The sequence below is a fragment of the Megalobrama amblycephala genome, linkage group LG7 (genome assembly GCF_018812025.1).
Source record: "Megalobrama amblycephala isolate DHTTF-2021 linkage group LG7, ASM1881202v1, whole genome shotgun sequence".
Taxonomy (NCBI): Eukaryota; Metazoa; Chordata; class Actinopteri; order Cypriniformes; family Xenocyprididae; genus Megalobrama; species Megalobrama amblycephala.
Window position 1 is genome coordinate 18,540,891 of NC_063050.1, and position 27,322 is coordinate 18,568,212.

The 27,322-nt window shown below is 37.6% G+C and overlaps 2 protein-coding genes and 1 pseudogene across 5 annotated transcripts; 2 read left to right on the plus strand and 1 right to left on the minus strand.

The window, feature by feature from the left end:
• The first annotated feature begins 49 nt into the window (after positions 1-49).
• Positions 50-13,422, plus strand: LOC125271938 (probable E3 ubiquitin-protein ligase HERC4). 4 transcript variants are annotated; one of them, XM_048196314.1, is made up of 24 exons: positions 50-801; positions 3,806-3,920; positions 3,994-4,070; positions 4,179-4,394; positions 4,511-4,602; positions 4,700-4,830; positions 5,012-5,139; positions 5,233-5,303; positions 5,399-5,496; positions 5,783-5,857; positions 5,925-6,057; positions 6,140-6,332; positions 6,413-6,576; positions 6,659-6,733; positions 6,828-6,920; positions 7,046-7,114; positions 10,305-10,451; positions 10,534-10,674; positions 10,752-10,918; positions 11,004-11,067; positions 11,152-11,210; positions 11,316-11,499; positions 11,583-11,682; positions 11,794-13,422. In XM_048196314.1, the coding sequence occupies exons 1-24, from the start codon at positions 474-476 to the stop codon at positions 12,006-12,008; spliced, it is 3,135 nt and encodes a 1,044-aa protein (XP_048052271.1). In that variant the 5' UTR covers positions 50-473; the 3' UTR covers positions 12,009-13,422. The 4 variants fall into 4 exon arrangements, with proteins under 4 accessions (XP_048052271.1, XP_048052273.1, XP_048052272.1 ...); XM_048196316.1 differs by having other exon boundaries at positions 5,952-6,057; XM_048196315.1 differs by having other exon boundaries at positions 5,798-5,857.
• Positions 13,423-13,780: 358 nt separating this feature from the next.
• LOC125271943 (protein phosphatase 1K, mitochondrial-like) lies at positions 13,781-15,472 on the minus strand. Its single transcript, XM_048196325.1, has one exon. It carries the CDS (start codon positions 14,867-14,869, stop codon positions 14,510-14,512), a length of 360 nt encoding a protein of 119 aa, XP_048052282.1. The 5' UTR covers positions 14,870-15,472; the 3' UTR covers positions 13,781-14,509.
• A 1,729-nt stretch (positions 15,473-17,201) lies between these two features.
• Positions 17,202-25,899, plus strand: LOC125271944 (annotated as a pseudogene).
• Positions 25,900-27,322: the final 1,423 nt, after the last annotated feature.

The following is a 27,322-nucleotide window of genomic DNA, read 5'->3' on the forward strand; positions in this document are numbered from 1 at the left end:
TTGACGTGGATCTAAACCAATGATTTAGGAGAAACGGTCATTTGGCACACTAAACTCGGAATGCAAGTTTACAAACGAAGGTTTCGTTATAAAATAATTCAAACTGCCAAAATGTTTATCACAACTTAGCGTGAATGTGTGTTAAAATACATATGTATCTATCGACATGTAGATCTTGATGTGTCATGTGAATCGTCACCATTCACTTTCGTTGCATGAAAAACTGATGAAAGTGAATGTTGAGTTTTGTGAGTTTTAGTCCATTGCATTTTGCTAAACACTTTTGTGATCCGTAGAAGAAAATAAGTTATACTGTTTTCGAATAACACGAGATAAAAAAAGCTAGAATATACATTATTGGTTGAAATATCCCTTAAGTTTTTATTTCTTTTTCCAATTAACTGTCCTCATTCCTCTATGTGTTTTCTTTGTACTTTTTATCTAATCTGTCTATTGAAATCATCAAGCATGGAATGATTCCCAAACACTTTCATTTAGTGGGAAATCGAGGAAGTTTCGTTTTGGCTGAAATCAGCGTGTTTATGACAGTATGTCTTCAGTCAGCTGGAGATCCGTCAGCTGTGAACATGTTGTGCTGCTGGGGAGCGCCTGTCAGAGAGGGCTTCGGTCTGTTAAAGCCTGACAAAGTCAAACATGGCAATTATGGAATACGATCCATGTGTCCGGAAACAGCAGTTGAGGACATGTCAGCTGGAAGGAGTTTTGTTGGATTTATCCGGGATGGGAAGGTCTCGGTCTTGAGATTGCGCAATGAAGACTATGATCACGATGGAGAACTAGGTAGGATAGCCTACACTAAATGACATTTTTTTATGGCTCAAGCACGTAGTGCTAACCCCTATTGTAAGGATTATTATTATTATTCTGCAGTAAAACTAAACTAATCATGCAAACCAAACCGTACTTGAAACTTGGCCAGATAATAGGTCTCAATTTGGGGAGAGGATGACAGAGTATGACCCAGATTGGCCAATAGGTGGCGCTACAATGATCAAAAATGTAAAATAACCCCTAGAGTCCGTTTGTCGTAAACTCAAGGCGGGTGCACACTGTGGCTACGATTAGTCATCTGAAGGCCGGAACACACCAAGCGCCGTTGAACTATGCGACGAAAGCAGACTGCGGGGTTGGCTCACGTCGGCAGCGTCTGTGTCTAAAGTTGCCCTGACACACCAAACCAACGCTAGACAGCTGACGGCCAAGTAGCACGTCCGTTCTGCACCTGCGTGAGATGAAATGCCTTTCCGAACCAGCAGGTGGCAGTATCTGAACAGCCAATCAGAATGATCAGATGGACCGACGAGCTCCGATGCCGATTCAGCATTTCGAATCAGCCGAAAAAAGCCAACGAGGACCAACTTCAGCCGACGGTGCAGAACACACTGAGAAAACTTAGTCGGCCGACGAACAAAAACTGCCAGACGGCCGACCGTCGGCTTGGTGTGTTCCTGTCTTGGGACCAATTTTGAGAATCCTAAAAGATACCTACGAAACCCTGCACATGACATGCAAGAAAGAAAAAAAATTAAATTGTGCACACGATTTACTAATTTGTTCCCTCGATTTACTAATTCGTGCGCACAATTTACTAAAACGTGCGCTTGATTTATAAATCGAGGGAATGAAATAGGAAATCGTGCGCACGTTTTAGTAAATTGAGGGAACGAAATAGGAAATCGTGCGCACGTTTTAGTAAATTGAGGGAACGAAATAGGAAATCGTGCGCACGATTTAGTAAATCGAGGGAACGAAATAGTAAATCTTGCGCACGATTTAGTAAATCGAGGGAACGAAATAGTAAATCGTGCGCATGATTTAGTAAATCGAGGGAACGATTTAGCCTACTATTTTTTTCCTGCATGTCATGTCTGGGGCTCCGTAGATTCCTATAATCCTAGGCTAAATTCTGTAGTCTTTGATCGCTCATTTGACATGTTCACCAACCGCCGATTAATGACCGTTGCGATCAAATTTTACCTCCGACGAAATTCTGGCAGTGTCAGAAGTTTTGGTGCACAGTCCTGCAGTGTGACTTCTTCTACGACAAACGTCAAATTGTCTTAATTTTTCAAGATAAGCCGTGATCAAAATTAACGCTAGAGATTTCTTTATTAGCCACCATTCAGTCCCGCGTGTAGCTAATGCAGCTCACTGTCACCGAATGTTTGTGGGTTGATGATGTAATACTCTGGACAAGTTTTCATGCGCGCGTCCGTTTTTAACGCCTTTAACGCCCAGTCCGTCTTGACTGTCATACAGTCTGACATATAGGACAGCTGAGATCCCACAGTGTGACATGAGGATCAAGTTCGTACAGTCTGACAAGCAACAATCGTAAAGGACTATTATAGATCTCACAGTGTGCACCCAGCTTTATATAATTTCATGAAAAAATTTCCAACATTTTGAATTGTCAAAAACATACTTTTGCGAACTAGTCCTAGGTTTTTGGCCTGATTGGAACCAAACCAGTGCAGAAATATTCTCTGGAGACTGAATATGAATAATAATAAAAAAGAAAAAGAAAGAAAAGAAAAAAAAAAAAAAAATGAAATTTTGTTTTCTAAGGGGTGCCAAAACGTTCGAAAAAGGGCCACTTTTACTAAAATGGCTATAACTATTGAACATTCCAGAATGAGATATGTTTACCAAACTTGGTATACGTGAGTGTGGGCTCAATCTGTGGTCACAGTAAAAAAATGCATCGATTGAACACATGGTGGCGCTATAACATGAAAAAACATGAAAATGACTCTAACTACCCACAGTTAGTCCGATCGACTTAAATGCATGCAGTGTCTTGGTCCAAGGTGCCATGATTGTCTATGAGGACATTGGTGTATCTCAAAAAACATGGCCGCCATTGGCCAATGAATTTTGAGCACCTATTAGACAAGGTTAATGGAGGCCAATCGGAACGAAACTTAGCCTGCCTCTCAATGTGCATACTATCCATCCTAAATAGTATGTGACATTAGTAATATTCAATACTATTTAGGGTGGATAGTATGCACATTGGGATGCAGGGTCAGTACTGGTCATTGGCACGATGCCCTGAAGGAGACTGAGAAGTTTCGAAGCAGCACCACCTAGTGGTAAAATTAAATTTTCAGATGGTTATAACTTTGGGTGTGGTCAACTTATCGCCTCCTTAGACTCCTGAATCCTTGCCGAGTGCAGCGATACCAAACATGCTAGGTTTCGCCTTGTGGTTTGTGCAACATTGTGATTTAGCGCTTAAAAAACTTTTGCGAATATCTTTGAAACCGTTAGTATAATCGATACTAAACCAACGTAGGAAATACAGAAACATAGGTCGATAGCTATATTTCAATGCCCAAATGTCAAAATTTTGATAGGAAGTGGCAAAAAAATCCAATCAACGTAGCTTATGGGTCATTTTTCATGCTCTCATATATATAAGCGTCTATAATTTCAAAACGAAATGAGATATTTTCACTGAATTTGACACATATGTATGGGCACACTCTGAGGACACCTAAAAAAGTGTAAATGGTCTGTAAATGGTCTTTTCCATCTATGATATAAGTGCTTACATGATTGCTAAATAAAATATAAAACCTTTTTATGTGCTTAAAAGCCTTAAAGAGCTTGAACCCCGATAACTGCTGCTCGCAGCTATATTTATTTATGTATTGTTCAAATTATCATTACATTATACCTAATAAATGTAAGATGAACGCCATGTATTGAAAACATGTTTGTTTTTATGTTTACAGTCTGAACAGATGTTGAACTAATCAAAATATTTTATTTACTCCAGAGCAACTGCAGCTAATGGATGACAGAATCAGATCGATTGTCTGTGGAGGAGCTGATGCGGTTCTTCTTGCTGATGCAGGAAGAGTTCTCGTTATGGACAAATCTACTGTGTGCCAGTATGTAGGCAAAACAGTATAGAATACCATAAATGTTAATAACAATATCTGACAGATTGTCTTTTCTCTGCAGGCCTCTCAAAGTTCTGGAAAACAGGCAGGTGATTCAGATCACATGTGGAGACCAGCATTCAATGGCATTAACCAATGGTATTCACCATTTCATCTAACATCTGATGTTTTGTTTTAATAATTTGACATCTCATGAATTGATTGGCATTTGAGTGTAGATATGCAGAGCTGTTGTTGGTCTTTCAGATGGTCAGTTGTTCGTATGGGGTGAAAACTCTCACGGTCAGCTGGGTTTAGGGAAGGGAGAGCCGAGCACTCCTCAACCACTCAAATCTCTGTGTGGGATCCCACTGGCTCAGATCAGCGCTGGAGGAGACCACAGCTTTGTGTTGTCTCTCTCTGGAGTCGTGTTCGGATGGGGAAAGAACTCGGCTGGACAGCTGGGCCTCGGAGACACTACAGGTCTGAATACTTCATGTACAAACTAAACCAGTAATACTATAAAAGCACATATAAATACTACATTTGTGCAATACTGTATCAAATCTAAATCAAAGCATGACGTTTTTTTACCACAGACAGACACGTCCCAACGGTTGTAAATAGTCTGAACCGAAAGAAAACTGTGTCCATCTCATGTGGAGGAGAACACACTGCCACTCTATCAAAGGTAGTATGTTGTAACAGATCATACATTTATGTTTTATATATTAGATAAGAGGATTCAACAAGCCTGACAGAAAACGTAGTAAAAAGTTTATCCTCAGGGCGGCACAGTATTCACATTTGGATCCGGAGGTTTTGGTCAGCTTGGGCACAACTCGTTTAAAGATGAACATCATCCGCGGGTGGTTGCTGAACTGTGGGGATCTAAAGTGTCACTGGTCACATGTGGGAGGTAAACTAGACTTTTCACAAGCAATCTGTGTTTTAGAGCAGTTGTGCAGATTTATTTATGCACACTGAAACTTCTTTAGCTCTCATGCAGCACATAATGATAATTCCTCACATGGTTATAAATATTTGCCCTTTTTATGGTTCAAGTTCAGTTCAGTAACTTTTTTTTTTCTTGTATAAAGACGTCACACACTCGTATCAGTCTCATCGTCAAAGCTGATCTACTCATTTGGATGTGGGATGCAAGGGCAGCTGGGAAATGGAGAAATGATCAAGCAGTCTGTGCCTTTACCGGTGGATCTGTCAAATGGTAGATCTTTTAACAGTATATTATTTTGTTATGAATATTGTTTTACTCGTCATGTTGCTCAGAGCTCTAAACTAAACTAAATGTTGCACACAGAATGTGATCATGAATATATGATTGAAAAACTCATCGCTGGGGAGAATCATTCCTTTGCCTTGTTTTTCAAAGTAAGACAGACAGTTTTCATTTTTCAAAAAATAGTTTAACATAACATTATTGCTGCACTGTGATTACTTATATTTTACTTTTTTGTATTTTGTAGGAGCATGAAAGTAAGCCAAAATCCGGGGTTTTGACATTAAATGACAAAACGATTGACCGATGGGTGTTTGGAAGTGATTCATGGGTAACAATAAAGGAGTGAGTGTTTGCCTTAGCTTCCGTTCACATTATTTTGCTATAAATCCAGAGTTTTTGTATACCATTTGTGTCCATGTCGCTCTAAAATATTGTGAAAATGCATGTGGAGTTGTGTCATGACCTCAATGCATTTGTCCTTCTTTTTTAACTTTTCTATTAAATAGCTGAAATATCAGATATTATCTATTTTATATAATGTTTAGATAATTTATTATGTGAATCCTAATCTTAGTATGTAGGGTTCATATTATTTAATTAGAGCATATAAATGGACTAAAAACTATAGTTTTGTTATTTGCAGGGAAATAAACACAGTGTTCTCCTCTGCTGCCTCTCTGAATGGAAGTTTTCTCAAAACAAGGTAAAATTAGTTAGTCTTATGTAGTAATTTCTCCTCCTTATGCCAAAAATGATTTCTTCCATCACAGATTTGATGTAACGTCCTGTCTTTGTAGTTGTGATGAACATTACCAGACGTCTGTGGAGAATTGTGGGTTGGATTTTGATCTGGTTAAAACATCCTTTGCAAAGTTATTAGAGAACAAAAGGTCAATATCAGAGGTAATGATGAATCCAACATTTACAAAACATGTTCAGTACATTTTAAACAGTAAGATGCAGTTGATGTTTTTTTGTACCTCAGGTAGTGAAGGTGGTTCAACAGAAACTGCTGCCGTCTCTGAGTCCAAATTCAAATCCAACTTGTGTTGAATCTCTGAGACTTTACCTTCTCCTCCCTGAGCTCATCAGAGGACTCCAGAAACAAAGAACTGAACTCACTGAAGCAATAAGCTCCAAAATAATTCAGTTGAATCCAGCGGCTGCCAAGATGTTAGGTAAAGCTGTAGGACCATTTCAATCTCTGTGTTGTTGTCCTTGTTGTATTTGTCTAAGTATTTGTATGATATATTCTCAGAGATGTACTGGTCCAAACTCCCTGATGATTGGCTCAAAGGCTTGGTGAAGTTATTTCACAAAGAATCTGCTGAGCTGATTGGCCAGATTTCTTGTGGTGAAACTGGCCATGACTTAAATAGACGCCTGCAGAACTTTTTGCAGATCCTTCAGATGCTCTATGAGGTGCCTTTTTTAAACATTTGATCACAAGATGAAATTTATCGTATCATTGTATAATAGTTGTTTCTTTGTCTCTGTTGTGAAGGTCTGTTGCAGTACCCACAATGACATTACAAACAGTGATTTCATCATTCATGAGGTCAATGATCTCCTAGATACGGTGAGAACCAAAGCAATAGTGAATTCTGTTTCACAATGATGTTTTAGACAAAAACCAAAATACCAGAAATTTCTCTTTTTCTATACATCAATAGCTGCAAGTCACCTTGGATGACCTGGCCATGATTTTATTGGGCCTTCGTTTCACTGATTTCAATGATTTGGTGACACTGAAAGATTACTACCTTGTGGGTATTCAAGGCTTCTGACATGATGCATATGAAAATTTCATGAGACTTGCATGACATTTTTTATGTTCTGTGTTCAATAACTTTAACAAATCTTACAGTACTTCTTTGGATCTTTCTTTCAGGGAATTATTGAAATATTGGTCAAGTTCCCTTTTGCAGCTGACATCCTATCTAAACAGAGAATGTTTTGTGTAAGTCAGAGATGGATGTACTCAGTCATACATAAGCAAAATAACTTAATTTTTAAGCAAGAGTTACCCTTAAACCTGTATGACTTTCTTTCTTATGTGGGACACAAAATACACTTTTAGAAAAACAAAAAGGTTCACTGGGATTCTATATAGAACTATATAGGTTCTTGACTCCATTTTAAAAAACCCTTTATGCCAAAAAGGTTCTATAAGGAGAAATGTCATAAATGATTGCATAATACCCTCATGTTTAACAGGTTATTTGATGATAAACTATGTTTACAAGCTGTTTAATTCATAAAATGTAATTAAAATTATAAATGACTTAAAATTAATTAATTAAAACTAAATCCATAAAATTATCTCATAATGGGTGCCTCTAAAAGGTTCTATATATGAAGCGCCTGACGGAACCCTTAACCCTTGTGCATTAATTAAAAAATGTTACACATGTCCATAGAGGACAGAAATGTCCATGTCAAAAAACTGTCAAAAATTTGAAGCTTGGGAGTACAGACTTAAGTTTGGTCTCATTTAAAGACCATTGGCAGATTAAGTAAAAAAAAAAGTTTAAAAAAGTGGGGGAAAAAAAAGTTATAGTGGTTTAAGTTTATGAAAGTGATTTATGAACAATATTTTATATAAAATATATATTTTATGAAACATGTTGATCTCTAAAACTGCTAGAAAATCAAAGCCATACATCTAAACAAGTTGTGTTCCAAATTTGAGGTTAATATCTCAAAAAATGAGCTTTCAGTAAGATTTTGTTTGGGTGCAGTGCCAAATTTTAAGTACACACAGTGGTTGGATTTGTGATTTGCAGTAGAGTTTTTCTCTCTCAAATATTACAAGCACTCACACACACAATTTTTTATTACACATACAAACTACACTCTCACATCCATACCAACACACTCTGACAATTATAGCAGCATAATTTATCCAAATGGCTCTATAATATGCAGAAGAATATTATAGAACCTTTTCTTCTAAGAGTGCAGGATATCTTGAGCAATGCCTTTTTTCTTTGTGCCATAAATGGAGGCATCAATACTGTCAGCTTACCAGCATTCTTCAGAATACTTGTGTTCCACAGATGAGAGAAAGTCATACAGGTTTGCAATGACACAAGGGTGAGTTATGCCAAGTTTACGCTTCAGGATTTTAAGCTCTATTTAAGCCTGATTTGCAAGTTAATGACCTCGCCGACAGGTCGGGCTGTGATCGGGGGAAAATCAGCGGGTGATCGGCGCTCGCCAATCTTTATGTGTGAACTACTCTACGACGCATAAAGAGGCTTTTTGGAATTTTTAGAAAATCGCAAAAAAATAAGCTATGTTTAACAAAGTGTTATGCCACTTACACATTTTGTCTATCAAGATAATCTTTACAAGTTAACACAACTTTTATACATTTTAAAGCCTAAATAAAGTCGTCAGATATAAAAAGCTAACAGTAGGCTATAAACGGGTTACAGCACACCATAGTCGCGGATCAACATCCCCACCACCAAGCTTCCTCAAACTTTATTTAAAAAACAACTTTATTTGAATGATCTGCGCTGTGTGTGAATACTTATCCACTTTTTCATGAGAAATGCTGTCCAAATGTCCTGTTTGTCATGATGACGTCTAAAGTCCCCGCCAAAGGAAGTAGTCCATTTTAGCAATTTGTTAGCAACTGCCGTTTTTAAGACACAATAAATGTTTAAAAAAAATCACAAGCGGGTTATAACTGGTGTGTTTTATGTCATAGATCAAAATGTGAAAATATTTAGAGGCTTTGTTAACCACAGACCTTATTTCAGGCAAAAATCCATTCAAAAAACCCATTGACTTCAGGGTGATGGAACCGGAAGTCCTAAAATGCTAACTCGCTTAAATGCTTGCGCTCCCCGCCCCCAACCTCGCAACTCTATAATACATTGCATAAACAAAGTTCACACAGCTAATATAACCCTCAAAATGGATCTTTACAAAGTGTTCGTCATGCAGCCTATCAGATCTTGTATAGTATAGTATTTATTTGGATGTTTACATTTGATTCTGAATGAGTTTGATAGTGCTTTGTGGCTAAAGCTAACATTACACACTGTTGGAGAGATTTATAAAGATTTAAGTTGTTTATGAATTATACAGACTGCAAGTGTTTAATAATGAAAATAACGACGGCTCTTGTCTCCGTGAATACAGTAAGAAACGATGGTAACTTTAACCACATTTAACAGTACATTAGCAACATGCTAATGAAACATTTAGAAAGACAATTTACAAACATCACTAAAATATCATGATATCATGGATCATGTCAATTATTATTGCTCCATCTGCCAGTTTTCGCTGTTGTCCTAGCTTACTTACCTGCATAACGTCTGATGACTCGGCTGTGCTGCTCCAGAGGTTAATACTTGCTTGTCTAATACCTTGAACATGGGCGTACATTAATGATCCTGACTGTTGCGTCACAGTCTGTGTTATGTTGAGATTCGCCTGTTCTTCAGAGGTCTTTTACACAAATCAAATTTACATAAGAAGGAGGAAACAATGGTGTTTGAGACTCACTGTATGTCATTTCCATATACAGAACTCTAATTATTTAACTATGCCGAGGTAATTTCAATTTTCAATTCTAGGGCACCTTTAAATGACAAAACACTCACTTGCACATATTTGAGAATTGGAATATTAGATAGTTGATGACATGGTGAGAAAAGCAATACATCTGTCATAGAGTGTGGCCGGCTGGCTGCGGTGTGTCACGTGACAAGCATGACGCGTCATCATGGAAACAATAAAGGGAAACGTTATAAAATAACAGTCGCCTTAACTCTGGGAAGGCAGCCAGAATGATTTAAACTTATGTGTGAAAGGATTATTTTAATTTTAATTAAATTTAATTCAAAATCTAATTTCCTCCCAACATCCATTTTCAAATAAAGTCGTTTGGTGACAGTTATCGTGAGCTTATGTAGTGGTAACCTCCTGTTGCAGATCATTTATGTAGTGTGAACACCACAACGACTTAAAGACTCCACAGAAAGTCACATAGTCTGAACAGCACAGCGATCTGCCGACGTTTAAAGTCCTGTAGTGTAAACTTGGCTTAAATGAAGACAGAAAATGATGACAAAATTTACATTTCAGGGTGAACTACCCCTTAAAAGCTAACACAATTGTTCCTCTTTTAGTACTTGCAGATGCGCTTACAGTTCTCTCCTGACCAAGACATGCTCATGTTAAATGACAACGTGTTGAGCGTAAAGAGGGAATCACTGTTGACAGACACGCTAAAGTATCTCAGACAAAACACCCACTCATTTTATTATCCGTTAAAGGTAAAAGAATTACAGAATTGAATTGAGTTGAAATGTCTGATTGCATTTTACCTTTACATTTATGAAAATGTCTCCTGTACAGGTGGTGTTCATCGGGGAGAATGGAATAGATTGGAGGGGCTTATCTGCAGAATTCTTCACCCTCCTTTCCCAGTCTCTTCTCAAATGGGAGAAAAAGGTGCTGGAAGTCCAAGAGAATTCATTGGTTTGGTTCAATCCTGATGTAAGTTCTGCCCCAAACAATTCTTATTCCTTCTTATGTGGTCTTCCCCATATATCAGTATGCTTTGGTCTTTTCAGCACACGCAAGGTAATAAGGATTTTTACTATCTTGGCGTTATCTGTGGAATGGCGCTGTACAACCATCATTACATGGACATTAACTTCCCACTGGCCTTGTACAAGAAACTGCTCAAGCTGAGTCCCACTCTGAATGATCTGGAGGAACTGTCCCCTGTGGAGGCCGGGTAAACCTTTAAAAACATTAGATTTTATACATTGTTTCACAGTGCAGGTCATGTTTTTAATTGTATTCTTAAAATCCCACATTAGAAATTTGAAAAACCTTCTTGAGGAGGATGAGGACGTCGTGGATATACTCTTTTTGAATTTCACAGTAATACAGTTTGTATGGTTCACTTGTACATATGTGTACACAGCTGTAGTTTAAATGCTCACATTAGCCTTTTATCTGTTTCAGGTCAAAGGGCAAGAGCTCATTCCAAAAGGAGGTCAAATTCAAGTGAACAAAGTTAACAGGTAGTGTACTATATCTATCTATCTATCTATCTATCTATCTATCTATCTATCTATCTATCTATCTATCTATCCATCCATCCATCCATCTGTTTATCTATTTTGCAGACAGAAGTATGTGGATTTGTATGTCGACTTTGTTTTCAACAAGTCCGTGAAGAATCAGTTCAAGCATTTTTCAAGAGGTTTCTCTAAGGGCTGTCCTCTCAAAATCTGGAGCATGTTCCACCCTGAGGAACTCCAGGAGCTTCTTCAAGGCTCCCCTAAATATGAATGGCAGGAGCTTCAAACGGTAAATGTATTTGCAAAACTTGCAAATTTCTAACAAGTATTTATCACATTTAGTATTTAAGACTTCTTCTGCTTCATCTTCAGTCGGCTTCCTATGAAAGCTGTTCTGCCTCTGATGAGCTTATCAAGAACTTCTGGACTGTTTTCTTTGAGTTCTCTGAAGAGAATAAGAAGAAATTTCTGAGTAAGCTTTAACTTGAACATATTAATTTTTTCTTTTCGTTTTTGGGTGCATCTACGACATCATTTGGATGTTTAAGAAATATTATTATTGACTCACGCTATTTTATTTCAGTGTTCTTGTATGGAAGGAACCGTGTACCTGTCGGAGGTTTCTCAATGTGCTCTTTGAAGATTTGTCAGTCAGATGGTCCTGATCCAGATGACCGTTTACCAGAGGCCCAGACCTGTTTTGGCAGATTAATTCTTCCCAAATACAGCGATATCAACACACTTCGCAACAAGCTAGTACATGCAATCAACTTTTGTAAGGTTTTTGGACGAGAGTAAACATCCCTCGAGGTTCAAAACCTCCATGGTTCCCAAACCCAAAATATATGAAACAATTGTATATTTATTGATACAACTTGTAGCTTATTGGTTTTTAAAATGTTTCATGAATTATGTGATTTAACTTTCACTGAGCTTCTCTCAGTCACAAATTTGAAATATAGATGCAACACAGCTCAGTCAATTTAAATATTTATCATTAAAACTGTAAATAATTGTAAATAAACAATGTCAGAGCTATAGATATTCCTTTTTTTTTTTTAGTATTTTAAATAACCTTTCATTGGATGAGCTTTATTGTTTGTGCTTTACAGCTGGTAGGATAACTGAACTAAGGCAGTTTGTAATTTTTATTATCATATTATATAATATGATGCAATAATGCATGTATTATAGCATGTCACTTCATAACCTTATTGTATGCATGTTATTTGGTGGTTCTTCAAACATCTTAAAATGCTTAAATAAAAAGAAAATTTTTTCAATTGCTTTTGGCTCAATTCTTAAATGTTTAGATCTCAGATTTGAATTTCTAACTGATTTGGGCAAATTGCATGTTTTGGCACATGAACGCAAAAGAGTAAGTACAATTGTTTACGCTTACACAATAACTAATTGCACATGATTGGAATCCATAAATGGCACGCAAGTACAATTATGAGAAATCATAGCCGGAACACCTTGCAAGGTGTTTTGCGAGGGAACGCAAATATCTTTGCGAGAGAGCGCAAATGTTTTGTGAGGGAACGCAAATATCTTTGCGAGGGAATGCAAACGTACAAAACTAGGGAAATGGGATATAACAATAAAATAAAATCATTAAACGACTGATCCTTACTTAGTATGCTTCTCCATGTTCTTGTCGCAGAATTCAGCAGCCTCTGCACCTGTGCCCATCAAAAACTGCAAAGTACATTATAGGGCTTTTCACACTGCACTTAACCCCAGGTTATCGTCGTTATAAAAACCACTTTTAACCCCGGGTAAAGGAGTGTTTCACACTTGTAATTTAGATGCGGGGTTAGCACCGCTTTTTACCCAGGGTTATGAAACCCTGCTCTAGAGCAGGGATAGTGGAGCTTTTGTGGTATGAACTCCGCACTGTGCCAAACTTGTACAATGTGAATGCAGTATTAGAATGTTCCAGCTAGATACTTAGCAACCAACAACCAATTGCGTGCCTTTGGGCAGTCACGGACATACCTTGCGATGTATAAACAGTAGTTTGTGCATATGATAGGAAAAATGTCAAATGGCAACAGAAAACGCAACAATCGGAGTCATTTCTTACCTTTATAGTTCGAAAAGTTCACTTGATACAGTCAGCAACACACACACACAATGCTAGAGCCTTTAAGGCCAATTCACACCGCACCGACAACAGCCAACAAACTCGTCTGTTGGAGTTTGTTGGATCGGTGTGATACCCCTGTTGTTGTCTGTTGGCGTTGGTCGGAGTCGGTTTTCACCCGACTGAACATGTTTAATCGGCGTTTGTCGGGTCGTGGAATGTCTGCGCGGTGTGAACAGTTTTCCAACAGACGGCAACCAACTCTGACGTAATCTGACCTGTTCACGAACCGTTGCCATGACGATGAGGGAAGTCCCCTGCAAAGACAGCTATTTGATCGCGCCCGCGCCTCACGCACACACAACAAAACACTGGACACGTGACATCGCAGCTTGTTCGTTATAATAAATAAAATACAGTTAATATATATATATATATATATATATATATATATATATATATATATATATATATATACACAAAAGGTACAACAGTCCATAGTGCAAGCCGTGCCATTCAGCGAGAGCAGCTGCTCCACTTCACCGAAAGAGAGAGGTAACGTAACGTTATAACCACCATGAGAGCAACGCAGGTTTACCTTCAGTTTCGTTTTTTAATAATTCGTTTTGACTTGTTTAGCTACATGGTTGTATATGCTTATGGGTCTCGTTAATAAATAGGGTCGCGCTAAAAAAAGTTTAAAAACCGGTATACCAACCGCAGCGCAGGTTACGATCAGATCGATGGCTACAGCGCTTCGGATTTCAGGTTAGTATTTTTGTTTTGCCTCAATACTTTAATACAATGAAAATGATACTATTATTAATATAGTAAACTAACCTGACATATTGTTAACATGGTTACTTGTGTAGTTGTGGAATTTTCCCAGTCAGACGTCACTCGTTGGTCGGTGTTTGTTGGGGCGGTGTGAACATGACAGTTTTTTCTCATAGAATTCGAAATCCAGCGCCCAACTTGTTCGTTGGCGTTTGTCGGTGCGGTGTGAATTGGCCTTTATGTAAACAGGTCACGTGCTGCGTTTGTCCAGTCAGTGACAGTGACACCACAAATATGCAGCTAAGGACTTTAACCCAGGATTACCCAGGATTTACTGTCAACCCCAGGTATAGTATGAACATTGTGAAACGTGAATAAAGATAACCCAGGATTCAGTTTACCAGGGGTTTAGAATGACCCAGAGTCAACTATTTCAAGTGTGAAAAGCCCTTATGTTGTCCCTCATCAGCGATAGTTGATAGGGGTCTTCGTTCTCCTTCCGCTGACCAATCAGCGAGGCGCAGCCCAGCTTGGTCAGACAAACTTTGGGAATAAGTTTACCATAGCGGATACTTGACGGAAGCATAATGGGCTCATCGATGCGGTTGTCCCAGATCCCAATGGAGTCCCAGGTAGTCAGACAGCCACTGCTGTCTGGATCAAAGCGGGAGTTACTGCATCGAGGAGATGATGGAGTGTGTAGAGCACGTCTCGGGTCTTCCTGATCGGCATTGGTCAGGCCGAGGGCATCCCTGCTGCAGACACGGGACCCGCTGAGCGTGGCATATCGCATGAGAAGAGCCACAGGCAGCGCGAAAGTTTAAATATCGTTTTATCATAATTTAGGTTAGACAAAACAGAATCACTGTCATTTAGGAATAAGATCGCCTTTGAGTTTGAATTGAGATCACAATCTTGTAATGATTAATTGTGTATACATATGGGTTGTTTGGACATTTATTGGGAGTTTTTTTTATCCAGCATTTCCCAGTTCTGATTTTAGTTATATTTTTTTATTTTATTTTTTCGTGAAAACCCACTTTATATTAGCTATATTTAATGGCACTCTCTATAACAATGAATATACAGTTAAAAAGCTCTGTATAAATAAAAGTGAATTGACAGGTCACTACATTGTCTGTATGCAATAAATCCATAGAATATAATTTTATTATGACAAATATGAGAAACTATGATGGTGGTATATTTAGTCTCAACATTTTAAGTATCGGTCTATTTAGTGAATGATGATCTGACCCTGAGCTAAATAGTTCTGTCTTAAAGGATTAGTACACTTTTAAATACACTTTTCCTGATAAATTTACTCACCCCCATGTCATCCAAGATGTTCATGTCTTTCTTTCGTCAGTGGAAAAGAAATTAAGGTTTTTGAGGAAAACATTCCAGGATTATTCTCCTTACAGTGGATTTCAATGGCTACCAACAGATTGAAGGTCAAAATTACAGTTGCAGTGCAGCTTCAAGGGCTTTAAACGATCCCAGAGTAATAAGGGTCTTATCTAGTACGTTCAAGGCGATATTTTGTTTATAAAGCATAAACGGTTGTATTTTTTTCGAAAATGACAGATCGATTCGCTATATAAGACCCTTATTACTCATCTGGTATCGTTTAAAGCCTATATAATATCTTTATGAAGATATTATTACCTAAAATTATTACCTAAAGAAGAATTTTACCTAAAAATATCTTTGCGAGAGAGCGCAAACGTTTTACGAGGGAATGCAAAGTTTTGCGAGGGAACGCAAATATCTTTGCAAGAGAATGCAAACGTTTTGCGAGGGAATGCAAATATCTTTGCGAGAGAACGCAAACGTTTTGCGAGGGAACGCAAATATCTTTGCGAGAGAATGCAAACGTTTTGCGAGGGAACGCAAATATCTTTGCGAGAGAATGCAAACGTTTTGCGAGGGAACCCAAATATCTTTGCGAGGGAACGCAAACGTTTTGCGAGGGAACGTAAATATCTTTGCGAGAGAGCGCAAATGTTTTGTGAGGGAACGCAAATATCTTTGCAAGGGAATGCAAACGTTTTGCGATGGAACGCAAATATCTTTGTGAGAAAATGCAAACGTTTTGTGAGGGAACGCAAACTTTTTGCGAGGGAACACAAATATTTTTGCGAGGGAATGCAAAGTTTTATGAGGGAACTCAAATATCTTTGCGAGAAAATGCAAACGTTTTGCGAGGGAACGCAAAGTTTTGTGAGGGAACGCAAATATCTTTGCGAGAGAAAGGAAAAGTTTTGCGAGGGAACGTAAATATCTTTGCGAAAGAGCGCAAATGTTTTGTGAGGGAACGCAAATATCTTTGCAAGGGAATGCTAACGTTTTGCGATGGAACGCAAATATCTTTGTGAGAAAATGCAAACGTTTTTTGAGGGAACGCAAACGTTTTGCGAGGGAATGCAAAGTTTTATGAGGGAACTCAAATATCTTTGCGAGAAAATGCAAACGTTTTGCGAGGGAACGCAAAGTTTTGTGAGGGAATGCAAATATCTTTGCGAGAGAAAGGAAAAGTTTTGCGAGGGAACGCAAAAGCTTTGAAAAATATTTTTTCCTCCCATGCCGTTTGTTTTCCATGGTCTGGTATAAACACTAAACAGCATGTCCCAGTGGAGTCATTCTGTAACACGCAAATGTGCCCCACCCCCTATTTATTTCACACTAGATTTAATAGATACACATAACCTGCGAAGATAACATTAATACAATCATCTAAAAGGGGAATAACCCAAATAAAGACATACAGGTGAAGAATCAACAAGTTAAAAATGAAAAGAGGATAAATAAACATGACGCAACGCCGCTTATATAACAGCATGTTAGTAATATCTTCAAACCGGTCGTTATTGCCGTTTTAAACATAAACATAATATATATATTACAACAAAACGAGAATATTGTACGAGAATATTGTATAATTTCTAGTTTAATTTCTACCTACCTTCAAATTGTATGATAACAATGAAATCCGATTTGTTTTTGTTTATCCTACCGAGTTAATATATGTAATAAACAGTCGGTCACTCAGAATCGTTTCGGCTTAGCTGCAGCGACCGCCTCTGAAGGAAAATACCTGTGAACCAATCAGATCCCTCCGTTTCGTCGGTGGGGTTCAGTCAGTTGATTGGCCAGACTTCTGTAATTGACGTGGATCTAAACCAATGAGTTAGGAGAAACAGTATTACTCGGAATGCAAATGAGCGAACTGTTTAGGTTTCGTTATAAAATAATTCAGACTGCCAAAATGTTTATCTCAATTTGGTCGTACTCAGACCTAGCGTGTATGTTTGTTAAAATCCACATGTATTGAGGTGTAGTAGGGATGTCGTACATAAAGTACCTACAGAACTTTCGTTGCATGAAAAACAGATAAAAGTCAGTGTATTAAGTTTTGAGTCCATTACATTTCGCCAAGCTCCTCCTTTCGTGCCTAAGTAAAATAACTGGTTTCGAACAACACGAGAGAGAAAAATAGCTAGAATATTAATTTTGGTTGAAATATAGTTTTTGTTTCGTTTTCCAATTAGTCATCATTTCTCATTTTCTTTGATGTACTTTTTATCTAATCAAAAAAAAAAAAAAACTTTTTATCTAATCACTGTCCATTGAAAGCATCAGACATGATATGATTCCCAAACACTTTCATTTAGTGGGAAATCGAGGAAGTTTCGTTTTGACTGAAACCAGCGTGTTTCGGTTTCAGTTCAATATGACAGTGTGTTCTTCAGTCAGCTGGAGATCGGTCAGCTGTGAACATGTTGTGCTGCTGGGGAGCGCCTGTCAGAGAGGGCTTCGGTCTGTTAAAGCCTGACAAAGTCAAACATGCCAATAATTATTGTGGAATACGATCAATGTGTCCGAAATCAGGAGTTCAGGACATGTCAGCTGGAAGGAGTTTTGTTGGATTTATCCGGGATGGGAAGGTCTCGGTCTTGAGATTGCGCGATGAAGGCAATAATCATGTTGGAAAACTAAGTATGATGCACTACATGACACTTGTTCATTCATAAAGTTGAAAACATTAACATATATAATACTAAAGAGATAGATGTCATATATAAAAGTACATGAGCTACTGCGCCAGACTATCTTTGTGACTTATTAATGGAATTATTAGCTAAGTGTGTTACATTAGAAATACAATCTATTTTTATGTTTATAGTCTGAACAGAAGTTAAACTCATTAAAATATTTAATTTACCCCAGAGCAACTACAGCTGAAGAATGACAAAATCAGATCGATTGTCTGTGGAGGAGCTGGTGCGGTTCTTCTTGCTTATGCAGGAAGAGTTCTCATTATGGACAAATCCACAGTGTGCAGGTATGTTTATATAGGCAAAACAGTAAAAATTACCATAAATTATAATAACAAATATATATCTGACAAATTGTCTTTTCTCTGCAGGCCTCTCAAAGGTCTGGAAAGGCAGGTGATTCAGATCACATGTGGAGACCAGCATTCAATGGCACTAACCAAGGGTATTCACCATTTCATGTAACATCTGATGTTTTGTTTTAATCTTTTGACATCTTATGATTGACATGAATTGAATGGCATTTGAGTGTAGATATGCAGAGCTGTTGTTGGTCTTTCAGATGGTCAGTTGTTCGTATGGGGTAAAAACTTTCAAGGTCAGCTGGGTTTAGGGAAGGGAGAGCCGAGCACTCTGTATCCTCAACCGCTCAAATCTCTGTGTGGGATCCCACTGGCTCAGATCAACGCTGGAGGAGACCACAGCTTTGTGTTGTCTCTCTCTGGAGTCGTGTTCGGATGGGGAAAGAACTCGGCTGGACAGCTGGGCCTCGGAGACACTACAGGTCTGAATACTTCATGTACAAACTAAACCAGTAATAGTATAAAAGCACATATAAATGTACTACATTTGTGCAATACTGTGTCAAATCTAAATCAATGGACTAGAAGTGATGAATTAACGTTTTTTCACCACAGACAGACACGTCCCAACGGTTGTAAATAGTCTGAACCGAAAGAAAACTGTGTTCATCTCATGTGGAGGAGAACACACTGCCACTCTATCAAAGGTAGTATGTTGTACTATATTATACATTTATGTTTTTGATATTAGATAAGAGGATTCAACAAGCTTGACAGAAAACGTAGTAAAAAGTTTATGTTTCAGGGCGGCACAGTATTCACATTTGGATCCGGAGGTTTTGGTCAGCTTGGGCACAACGCGTTTAAAGATGAACATCATCCGCGGGTGGTTGCTGAACTGTGGGGATCTAAAGTGTCACTGGTCACATGTGGGAGGTAAACTAGACTTTTCACAAGCAATCTGTGTTTTAGAGCAGTTGTGCAGATTTATTTATGCACACTGAAACTTCTTTAGCTCTCATGCAGCACATAATGATAATTCCTCACATGGTTAAGATAAATATTTGCCCAAATACAAGTCTTTTTATGGTTCAAGTTCAGTTCAGGAATTTCTTTTTCTTGTATAAAGACGTCACACACTCGTATCAGTCTCATCGTCAAAACTGATCTACTCATTTGGATGTGGGATGCAAGGGCAGCTGGGAAATGGAGAAATGATCAAACAGTCTGTGCCTTTACCGGTGGATCAGTCAACTGGTAGATAAAATAATCTTTTAGCTGTAGGTTATTTTGTTATGAATATTTTTATATTCATGATGTTGCTCAGAGCTCTAAACTAAATGTTTGTTGCACACAGAATGTCATCATGAATATATGATTGAAAAACTCATCGCTGGGGAGAATCATTCCTTTGCCTTGTTTTTCAAAGTAAGACAGACAGTTTTCATCCATAAATAGTTTAACATATAGGTTACTGAAGGATAATATTTTTACTACGTTATATTATTTGTAGGAGCTTAAAAGTAAGCCAAAATCCACTCTCAGAGGGGTATTGACATTATATGACAGAATGATTGACCGATGGGTGTCTGAAAGGGATTCATGGGCAACAATAAAGAAGTGAGTGTTTGACTTGTCTATTTACATGATTTTTCATTATATTGTTATAAATCCAGAGTTTTTGTATGTCCACGTCGCTCTTAAAATATTGTGAAAATGCATGTGGAGCTTGCCCTCACCCTCATGTCATTCCACACCCGTAAGACTTTCGTTCATCTTCAGAACACAAATTAAGATCTTTTGGATGAAATCTGAGAGTATTCTGTCCCTCCATAGACAGCTACTCAACTACCACTTTGACGCTTCAAAAAAAAGATCGTAAAATTAATCCACATGAATTGAGTGGTTTAGTCCAAATTTTCTGAAGAGACATGATCGCTTTATATGATTTAATTTAGTCTTTTATTCACATATAAACATTAATCAACTCACACATCAGTAAACCAACAGAAGCTCAAGCAGAAAATTTGGACTAAACCACTCAGTTCATATGGATTAGTTTTAAGATCTCTATGAACATTTTGAACATTTATCTCAAAGTGGTAGTTGCGTAGCTGTCTATGGAGGGACAAAAAGCTCTTCGATTTGATCAAAAATATCTTAATTTGTGTTCCGAAGATGAATGAAAGTCTTCCGGGTTTGGAGCGACATGAGGGTGAGTAATAAATGACATCATTTTCATTTTTTGGTGAACTATTCCTGCATTTGTCCTTCTTTTTAAACTTATTAAATAGCAGAAATTCCAGTATTTATTTTATATAATGTTTACACAATTTAGTATGTAGATCTTAATCTTATGTAGGATTCTTCTGTATTGTAGGATTGTATATCTTATTGTAGGGTTGTCGGTATGTAGGATTCTTCCTATTATTATTGAATTAGATGTTGTGACCTAATAATGCAATAAAGCAATTTTATAAATTATAGTAATGCATATAAATGGACTAAAAAGTGTTGTTTTGATATTTGCAGGGAAATAAACACAGTGTTCTCCTCTGCTGCCTCTCTGAATGGAAGTTTTCTCAAAACAAGGTAACATTACATAGTATTATCTAGTAATTTCTCCTCCTTATGCCAAAAATGATTTATTCCATCACAGATTTGATGTAACGTTCTGTCTTTGTAGTTGTGATGAACATTACCAGACGTCTGTGGAGCATTGTGGGTTGGATTTTGATCTGGTTAAAACATCCTTTGCAAAGTTATCAGAGAATGAAAGGTTGATCTCAGAGGTAATGATGAATCCAACATTTACAAAACACATTCATTAAATTTTAAACAGTGAGATGCAGTTGATGTTTTTTTGTACCTCAGGTAGTGAAGGTGGTTCAACAGAAACTGCTGCCGTCTCTGAATCCAAATCCAACTGGTATTGAATCTCTGAGACTTTACCTTCTCCTCCCTGAGCTCATCAGAGGACTCCAGGAACAACAAAGAACTGAACTCACTGGAGCACTGGCCTCCAAAATCCTTCAGTTGAATCCAGCTGCTCGCAAGATGTTAGGTAAAGCTGGTGGACATTTACATCCTTTGTTTTGTTGTCCTTGTTGTATTTGTCTAAGTATTTGTATGATATATTCTCAGAGATGTACTGGTCCAAACTCCCTGATGATTGGCTCAAAGGCTTAGTGAAGTTATTTCACAAAGAATCTGCTGAGCTGATTGGCCAGATTTCTTGTGGTGAAACTGGCCATGACTTAAATAGACACATGCAGAACTTTTTGCAGATCCTTCAGATGCTCTATGAGGTGCCTTTTTTAAACATTTGATCACAAGATGAAATTTATCGTATCATTGTATAATGGTTGTTTCTTTGTCTTTGTTGTGAAGGTCTGTTGCAGTATCCACAATGACATCACAAACAGTGATTTCATCATTCATGAGGTCAATGATCTCCTAGATACGGTGAGAACCAAAGCAATAGTGAATTCTCTTTCACAACAATATTTTTGGACAAAAACCATAATACCAGAAATTTCTCTTTTTTCTATACATCAATAGCTGCAAGTAACCTTGGAAGACATGGACATGCTTATGCACTTGAAATTGAAAGATTACTGGGTATTGAAGGCTTCTGAGATGATACATACAAAAACTTCAATGAGATTTGCTTGATATTTTTTATGTTCTGTGTTCAATAACTTTAACAAATCTTACAGTACTTCTATGGATCTTTCTTTCAGGAAATTATTGAAATATTGGTCAAGTTCCCTTTTGCAGCTGACACCCTATCTAAACGGAGAATGTTTTATGTAAGTCAGAGATGAATGTGCTCAGTTATACATACACAAAATAACTTAAATGGGGGGTATAGTGCTATTTCATGTATTCTGACTTATTTACATCGTTAAAGAGTTGGATTCTCATGCTAAACATGGCCAAAGTTTCAAAACATGAGTTGGATGTATTTCTGTTCCAAAAATTCTCTTCCAAATCGTCACAGGTGTCGGATTTCTTTTTCAAGCGTGGTTCTGAGTGACGTCACGGAGGGCAGAATTTCCTTATACGGGCACTTCCCACGGAAGGGCGCGCGCGCACGCCGACCATAGCGAGAGAGCAATAGCACGCCTATCAACGCGCACTCGGGTTTACAGAAGTCGTCGGCAGCGCTGCACAGGTCACAGGACTGCACGAAATCAACAATGTCACCAAAAAAGTGTGTTTTTGGTTGTGAGGGAAAGATAACCTTGCTTCCCAAAGAACCCAGTTTTAAGTGGAGCTGAGAGTTTTGTTCTGACACATTACATTGATGCGCTCTTGACACTTACTCAATAACCATAGAAACTGATGGTTAAATCACTTTTTTATTGGTTAAAATTAATGGAGAATATTTCGTGTTTTTCCGTGGCTGCTCGAGCCCTCAGGATCGGCGCTTATGGTTTCATAAACAAGGCCCAGTTCGACGCTGGATTTACAGATCGTTTAAAACTGAAAGATGGAGCGGTCACAGTAATAAAAGATCATGAGTCGAAACAGCAGGTGGTGAGTAAAACTGCTTCAAATGTCTGTTTTGTTGGCAATAGGCGCCTGAGTGCCTAAAACGTAAAGTAAACAATACGAATGTAGTGAATTTATAAAATTATTATTTCATCATTCATACGCTATATTCATTATAGTGATTTAAAAGTTACCCAGGGATAATGTGATGGTGTGTTGTGTGTTTAAATACAGTTGTTTAGCTGACCGTTGATAGCTTGTAGACGATCTCTACACAAAAGCTGCGTGTACACGTGATAGCGCATCACTCTATCTCCGCTCACAGCGACACGCCTCCAGGCACTTGGCTTTTTTGGAAATACTCAGTACAGCGTATATATCTTTTATAAATATGATTAAACTAAAGACTTTTTTGGAGATATGAAGGATGCACTACTACTCTATAGGAACTCAAGATTAACATGAAATTAGCATAAACTGTGTGTGATATCCCACCCCCCTTAACAGTTACCCTCAAACCTGTATGACTTTATTTCTTATGTGGAACACAAAATACACTCTTAGATAAAAAGATTCAGTGGGTTCTTGACTATTTTTCATGCCAAAAAGGTTCTATAAGGAGAAATTTCTTAAATGATTGCATATTGCCCTCATGTTTAACAGGTTATTTCAGTTTTTCCCCAGTGATAAAGTATGTTTATAAGCTGTTTAATTAACAAAATGTAATTATAAAGTAAAAATGAATTAAAACTAAATTAATTGAAACTAAATCCATAAAATGGTCAATAGGCATAAAAACTGTATTCTTTAGAATAATGCTTGTGTTCTGCATAAGAGAGAAAGTCATACAGGTTTAGAATGACACAAGGGAGAGTAAATGATAACAGATTTTTACATTTTTGGGTGAACTACCTTGTTTTAAGGCTAACATAATTTCATTCTTCTTAGTACTTGCAGAAGAGGAGCTTTCCTGACGGAGACATGTTAAATGACAACGTGTTGCACATAAACAGGGAATCACTGTTGACAGACACGCTAAAGTATCTCAGACAAAACACCCACTCGTTTTATTATCAATTAGAGGTAAAAGAATTACAGAATTGAAATCAAATTTTAAAAGTCTGACTGTGCATTTTACCTTTACATTTATGAAAATGTCTCCTGTACAGGTGGTGTTCATCGGGGAGAATGGAATAGATTGGAGGGGCTTATCGGCAGAATTCTTCACCCTCCTTTCCCAGTCTCTTCTCAAATGGGAGAAAAAGGTGCTGGAAGTCCAAGAGAATTCATTGGTTTGGTTCAATCCTGATGTAAGTTCTGCCCCAAACAATTCTTATTCCTTCTTATGTGGTCTTCCCCATATATCAGTATGCTTTGGTCTTTTCAGCACACTCAGGGTAATAAGGATTTTTACTATCTTGGCGTTATCTGTGGAATGGCGCTGTACAACCATCATTACATGGACATTAACTTCCCGCTGGCCTTGTTCAAGAAACTGCTCAAGCTGAGTCCCACTCTGAATGATCTGGAGGAACTGTCCCCTGTGGAGGCCGGGTAAACCATTAAAACCATTCGATTTTATACATTGTTTCACAGTGCAGGTCATGTTTTTAATTGTATTCTTAAAATCCCACATTAGAAATTTGAAAAACCTTCTTGAGGAGGATGAGGACGTCGTGGATATACTCTTTTTGGATTTCACAGTAATACAGTTTATATGGTTCACTTGTACATATGTGTACACAGCTGTAGTTTAAATGCTCACATTAGCCTTTTATCTGTTTCAGGTCAAAGGGCAAGAGCTCATTCCAAACGGAGGTCAAATTCAAGTGAACAAAGTTAACAGGTACTGTTATATCTGTCTATCTGTCTCTATCAATCAATTTATCATCTCTCTATCGTTCTATTGATCTGACTATTTATCATCTGTCTGTCTGTCTATCTATCTATCTGTTTGTCAGACAGAAGTATGTGGATTTGTATGTCGACTTTGTTTTCAACAAGTCCGTGAAGAATCAGTTCAAGCATTTTTCAAGAGGTTTCTCTAAGGGCTGTCCGCTTGATATCTGGAGCATGTTCCACCCTGAGGAACTCCAGGAGCTTCTCCAAGGCTCCCCTAAATATGAATGGCAGGAGCTTCAAACGGTAAATGTATTTGCAAAACTTGCAAATTTCTAACAAGTATTTAACACATTTAGTATTTAAGACTTCTTCTGCTTCATCTTCAGTCGGCTTCCTATGAAAGCTGTTCTGCCTCTGATGAGCTTATCAAGAACTTCTGGACTGTTTTCTTTGAGTTCTCTGAAGAGAATAAGAAGAAATTTCTGAGTAAGATTTAACTTGAACATATTAATTTTTTCTTTTCTTTTTTTGATGCATACAACATCATTTGGACATTTAAGAAATGTTAACTTTTTTGCCTCACTCTATTTTTCTTCAGTGTTCTTGTATGGAAGGAAACGTGTACCTGTGGGAGGTTTCTCAAAGCGCCCTCTGAAGATTTGTCAGTCAGATGGTCCTGATCCAGATGACCGTTTACCAGAGGCCCAGACCTGTTTTGGCAGATTAATTCTTCCCAAATACAGCGATATCAACACACTTCGCAACAAGCTAGTACATGCAATCAACTTTTGTAAGGTTTTTGGACGAGGGTAAACGTCCCTCGAGGTACAAAACCTCCAAAGTTCCCAACCCCAAAATATATGAAACAATTGTATGTTGATAAAGCTTATTGGTTTTTAAAATGTTACATGAATTATGTGATTTCACTTTCACTGAGCTTATTTCAGTCACAAATTTGAAATATAGATGCAACACAGCCAGGTCAATTTAAATATTTATCATAAAAAAACTGTAAATAATTGTAAATAAACAATGTCAGAGCTATAGATATTCTTTTCTCTTTTTTTTATATAATATGCATTAATGTATGTATTCTTCTATGTCACCTCATAATCTTATTGTATGCCCCGTTATTTGTTGGTTCTTCAAACATATTAAAATGCTATATATTAAAAAAAATAAAAAAAACATGTAGTAAATGTCACAGGTTTGATGACTGTAATAAAACACACAACGAAGGAGATCCTTATAAGTCAAAACACAAACAAGACACTACACAACCACTTTAACTCAAACAGGATCAATCCAGGACAGAGGAGAGGTGAAAACAGAAATACTTAAATACAGATCTGAACAAAGGGAGAAACAAAAACACACCTGAACAGAATACTCTAATAAATCAGTATACTGGCAGGGAGCGAAGGAAAGGAGAGGTAATTAGGGGGCTGTTTACATGACGACACCATTCTCAACTAAAAAAGGAGCATACAACTTTTTATGCATTTTGTCCGTTCATTTACAAGACAAGCGTTTTGGTGGCCTGAAAACACAAACTTTTGAAAATGGGTTTTTAGTCATTTTCATGGATTCGTATGAATGGGGATCGTTTTGACAATGGTGTCATCTGTACGCAGAAAAATCAAAAGAAAACCTTCTCAGTTTTAAGCAGAAAACAGATCATGAAAGTAAAATGGAAAAGTCATGATGACAAATCAAACTTTAAACGAGAACAAACTGTGACAGTAAATACTTTTTCATAATATTGATCTTATTAGAGTTTTTTCAGTTGTCCCTTTGCAAAGGCCCACCTCCCTTATTTACTGTTGCTTGGGCGCTGTACGCCACACAGAGTGAAAAATACATTGTGGAGCAAAGAGGAGGACACTGACAACATGTCAACAGACAAGACAGAGCAGGTTACTTATGATATTAAAGTCCCAGCTTTCAAACTGTATTTTTTTAAGAAATTAAAAAAATAAAAACTGTTTTGTGGCTCTTTAATGTGTCGTGACAGATTGCTGTAGCGCCTCAGTTCAAGCGGCTTGTGAACCGATCATCTCTTACTAGTTCATTTATTATAGCATCAAATAAACATGATTGAACATGAGAAGGAAAGTTGTTTCAAACGCGGAAAGACGTCAGTACACACCATTTTTCAAGTTCAAGTCCACCGAAGTTAATCCTCTAACTCCTGTCCTGACTGCTTTGTTGGACAAAATGGTGGAATCTGTGTTATGATTGGTTAGATCGCTTGTCAATCAAACTCCTGAGCTTTGGCTCAAATCTTGAATGAGATTTAGATCTATGTGAACAGTATAGGTTTTTAATGTCTGAGTTTAATGTCAAAGTTTTTAATGTCTGCTAAATTGGCAAATGGCCTGCCACCGTAATGAAATAGGAATTACAATCGTAGGCCTATACTGTTCCAATCAGCCAATCAAGTTTGGAAGCATTAATATGGAGTTTGCCCAGCACAATCACTAGCCTACTATTTTTGAACATGGAGGAATGTCACAACACTAAACAGCAGCAGCTACAGCAGTACTG

What these genes read in the sequence shown, in the direction of transcription:
- LOC125271943 (XM_048196325.1), bottom strand. Translation starts at nt 14,869, where the DNA reads ATGCGATATGCCACGCTCAGCGGGTCCCGTGTCTGCAGCAGGGATGCC.
- LOC125271938 (XM_048196314.1), top strand. Translation starts at nt 474, where the DNA reads ATGATTCCCAAACACTTTCATTTAGTGGGAAATCGAGGAAGTTTCGTT. An exon ending in CTGTCCCCTGTGGAGGCCGG is followed by an intron (nt 10,919 to 11,003) that starts GTAAACCTTTAA and finishes ATCCCACATTAG; the next exon opens with AAATTTGAAAAACCTTCTTG. An exon ending in CAAGTGAACAAAGTTAACAG is followed by an intron (nt 11,211 to 11,315) that starts GTAGTGTACTAT and finishes TCTATTTTGCAG; the next exon opens with ACAGAAGTATGTGGATTTGT.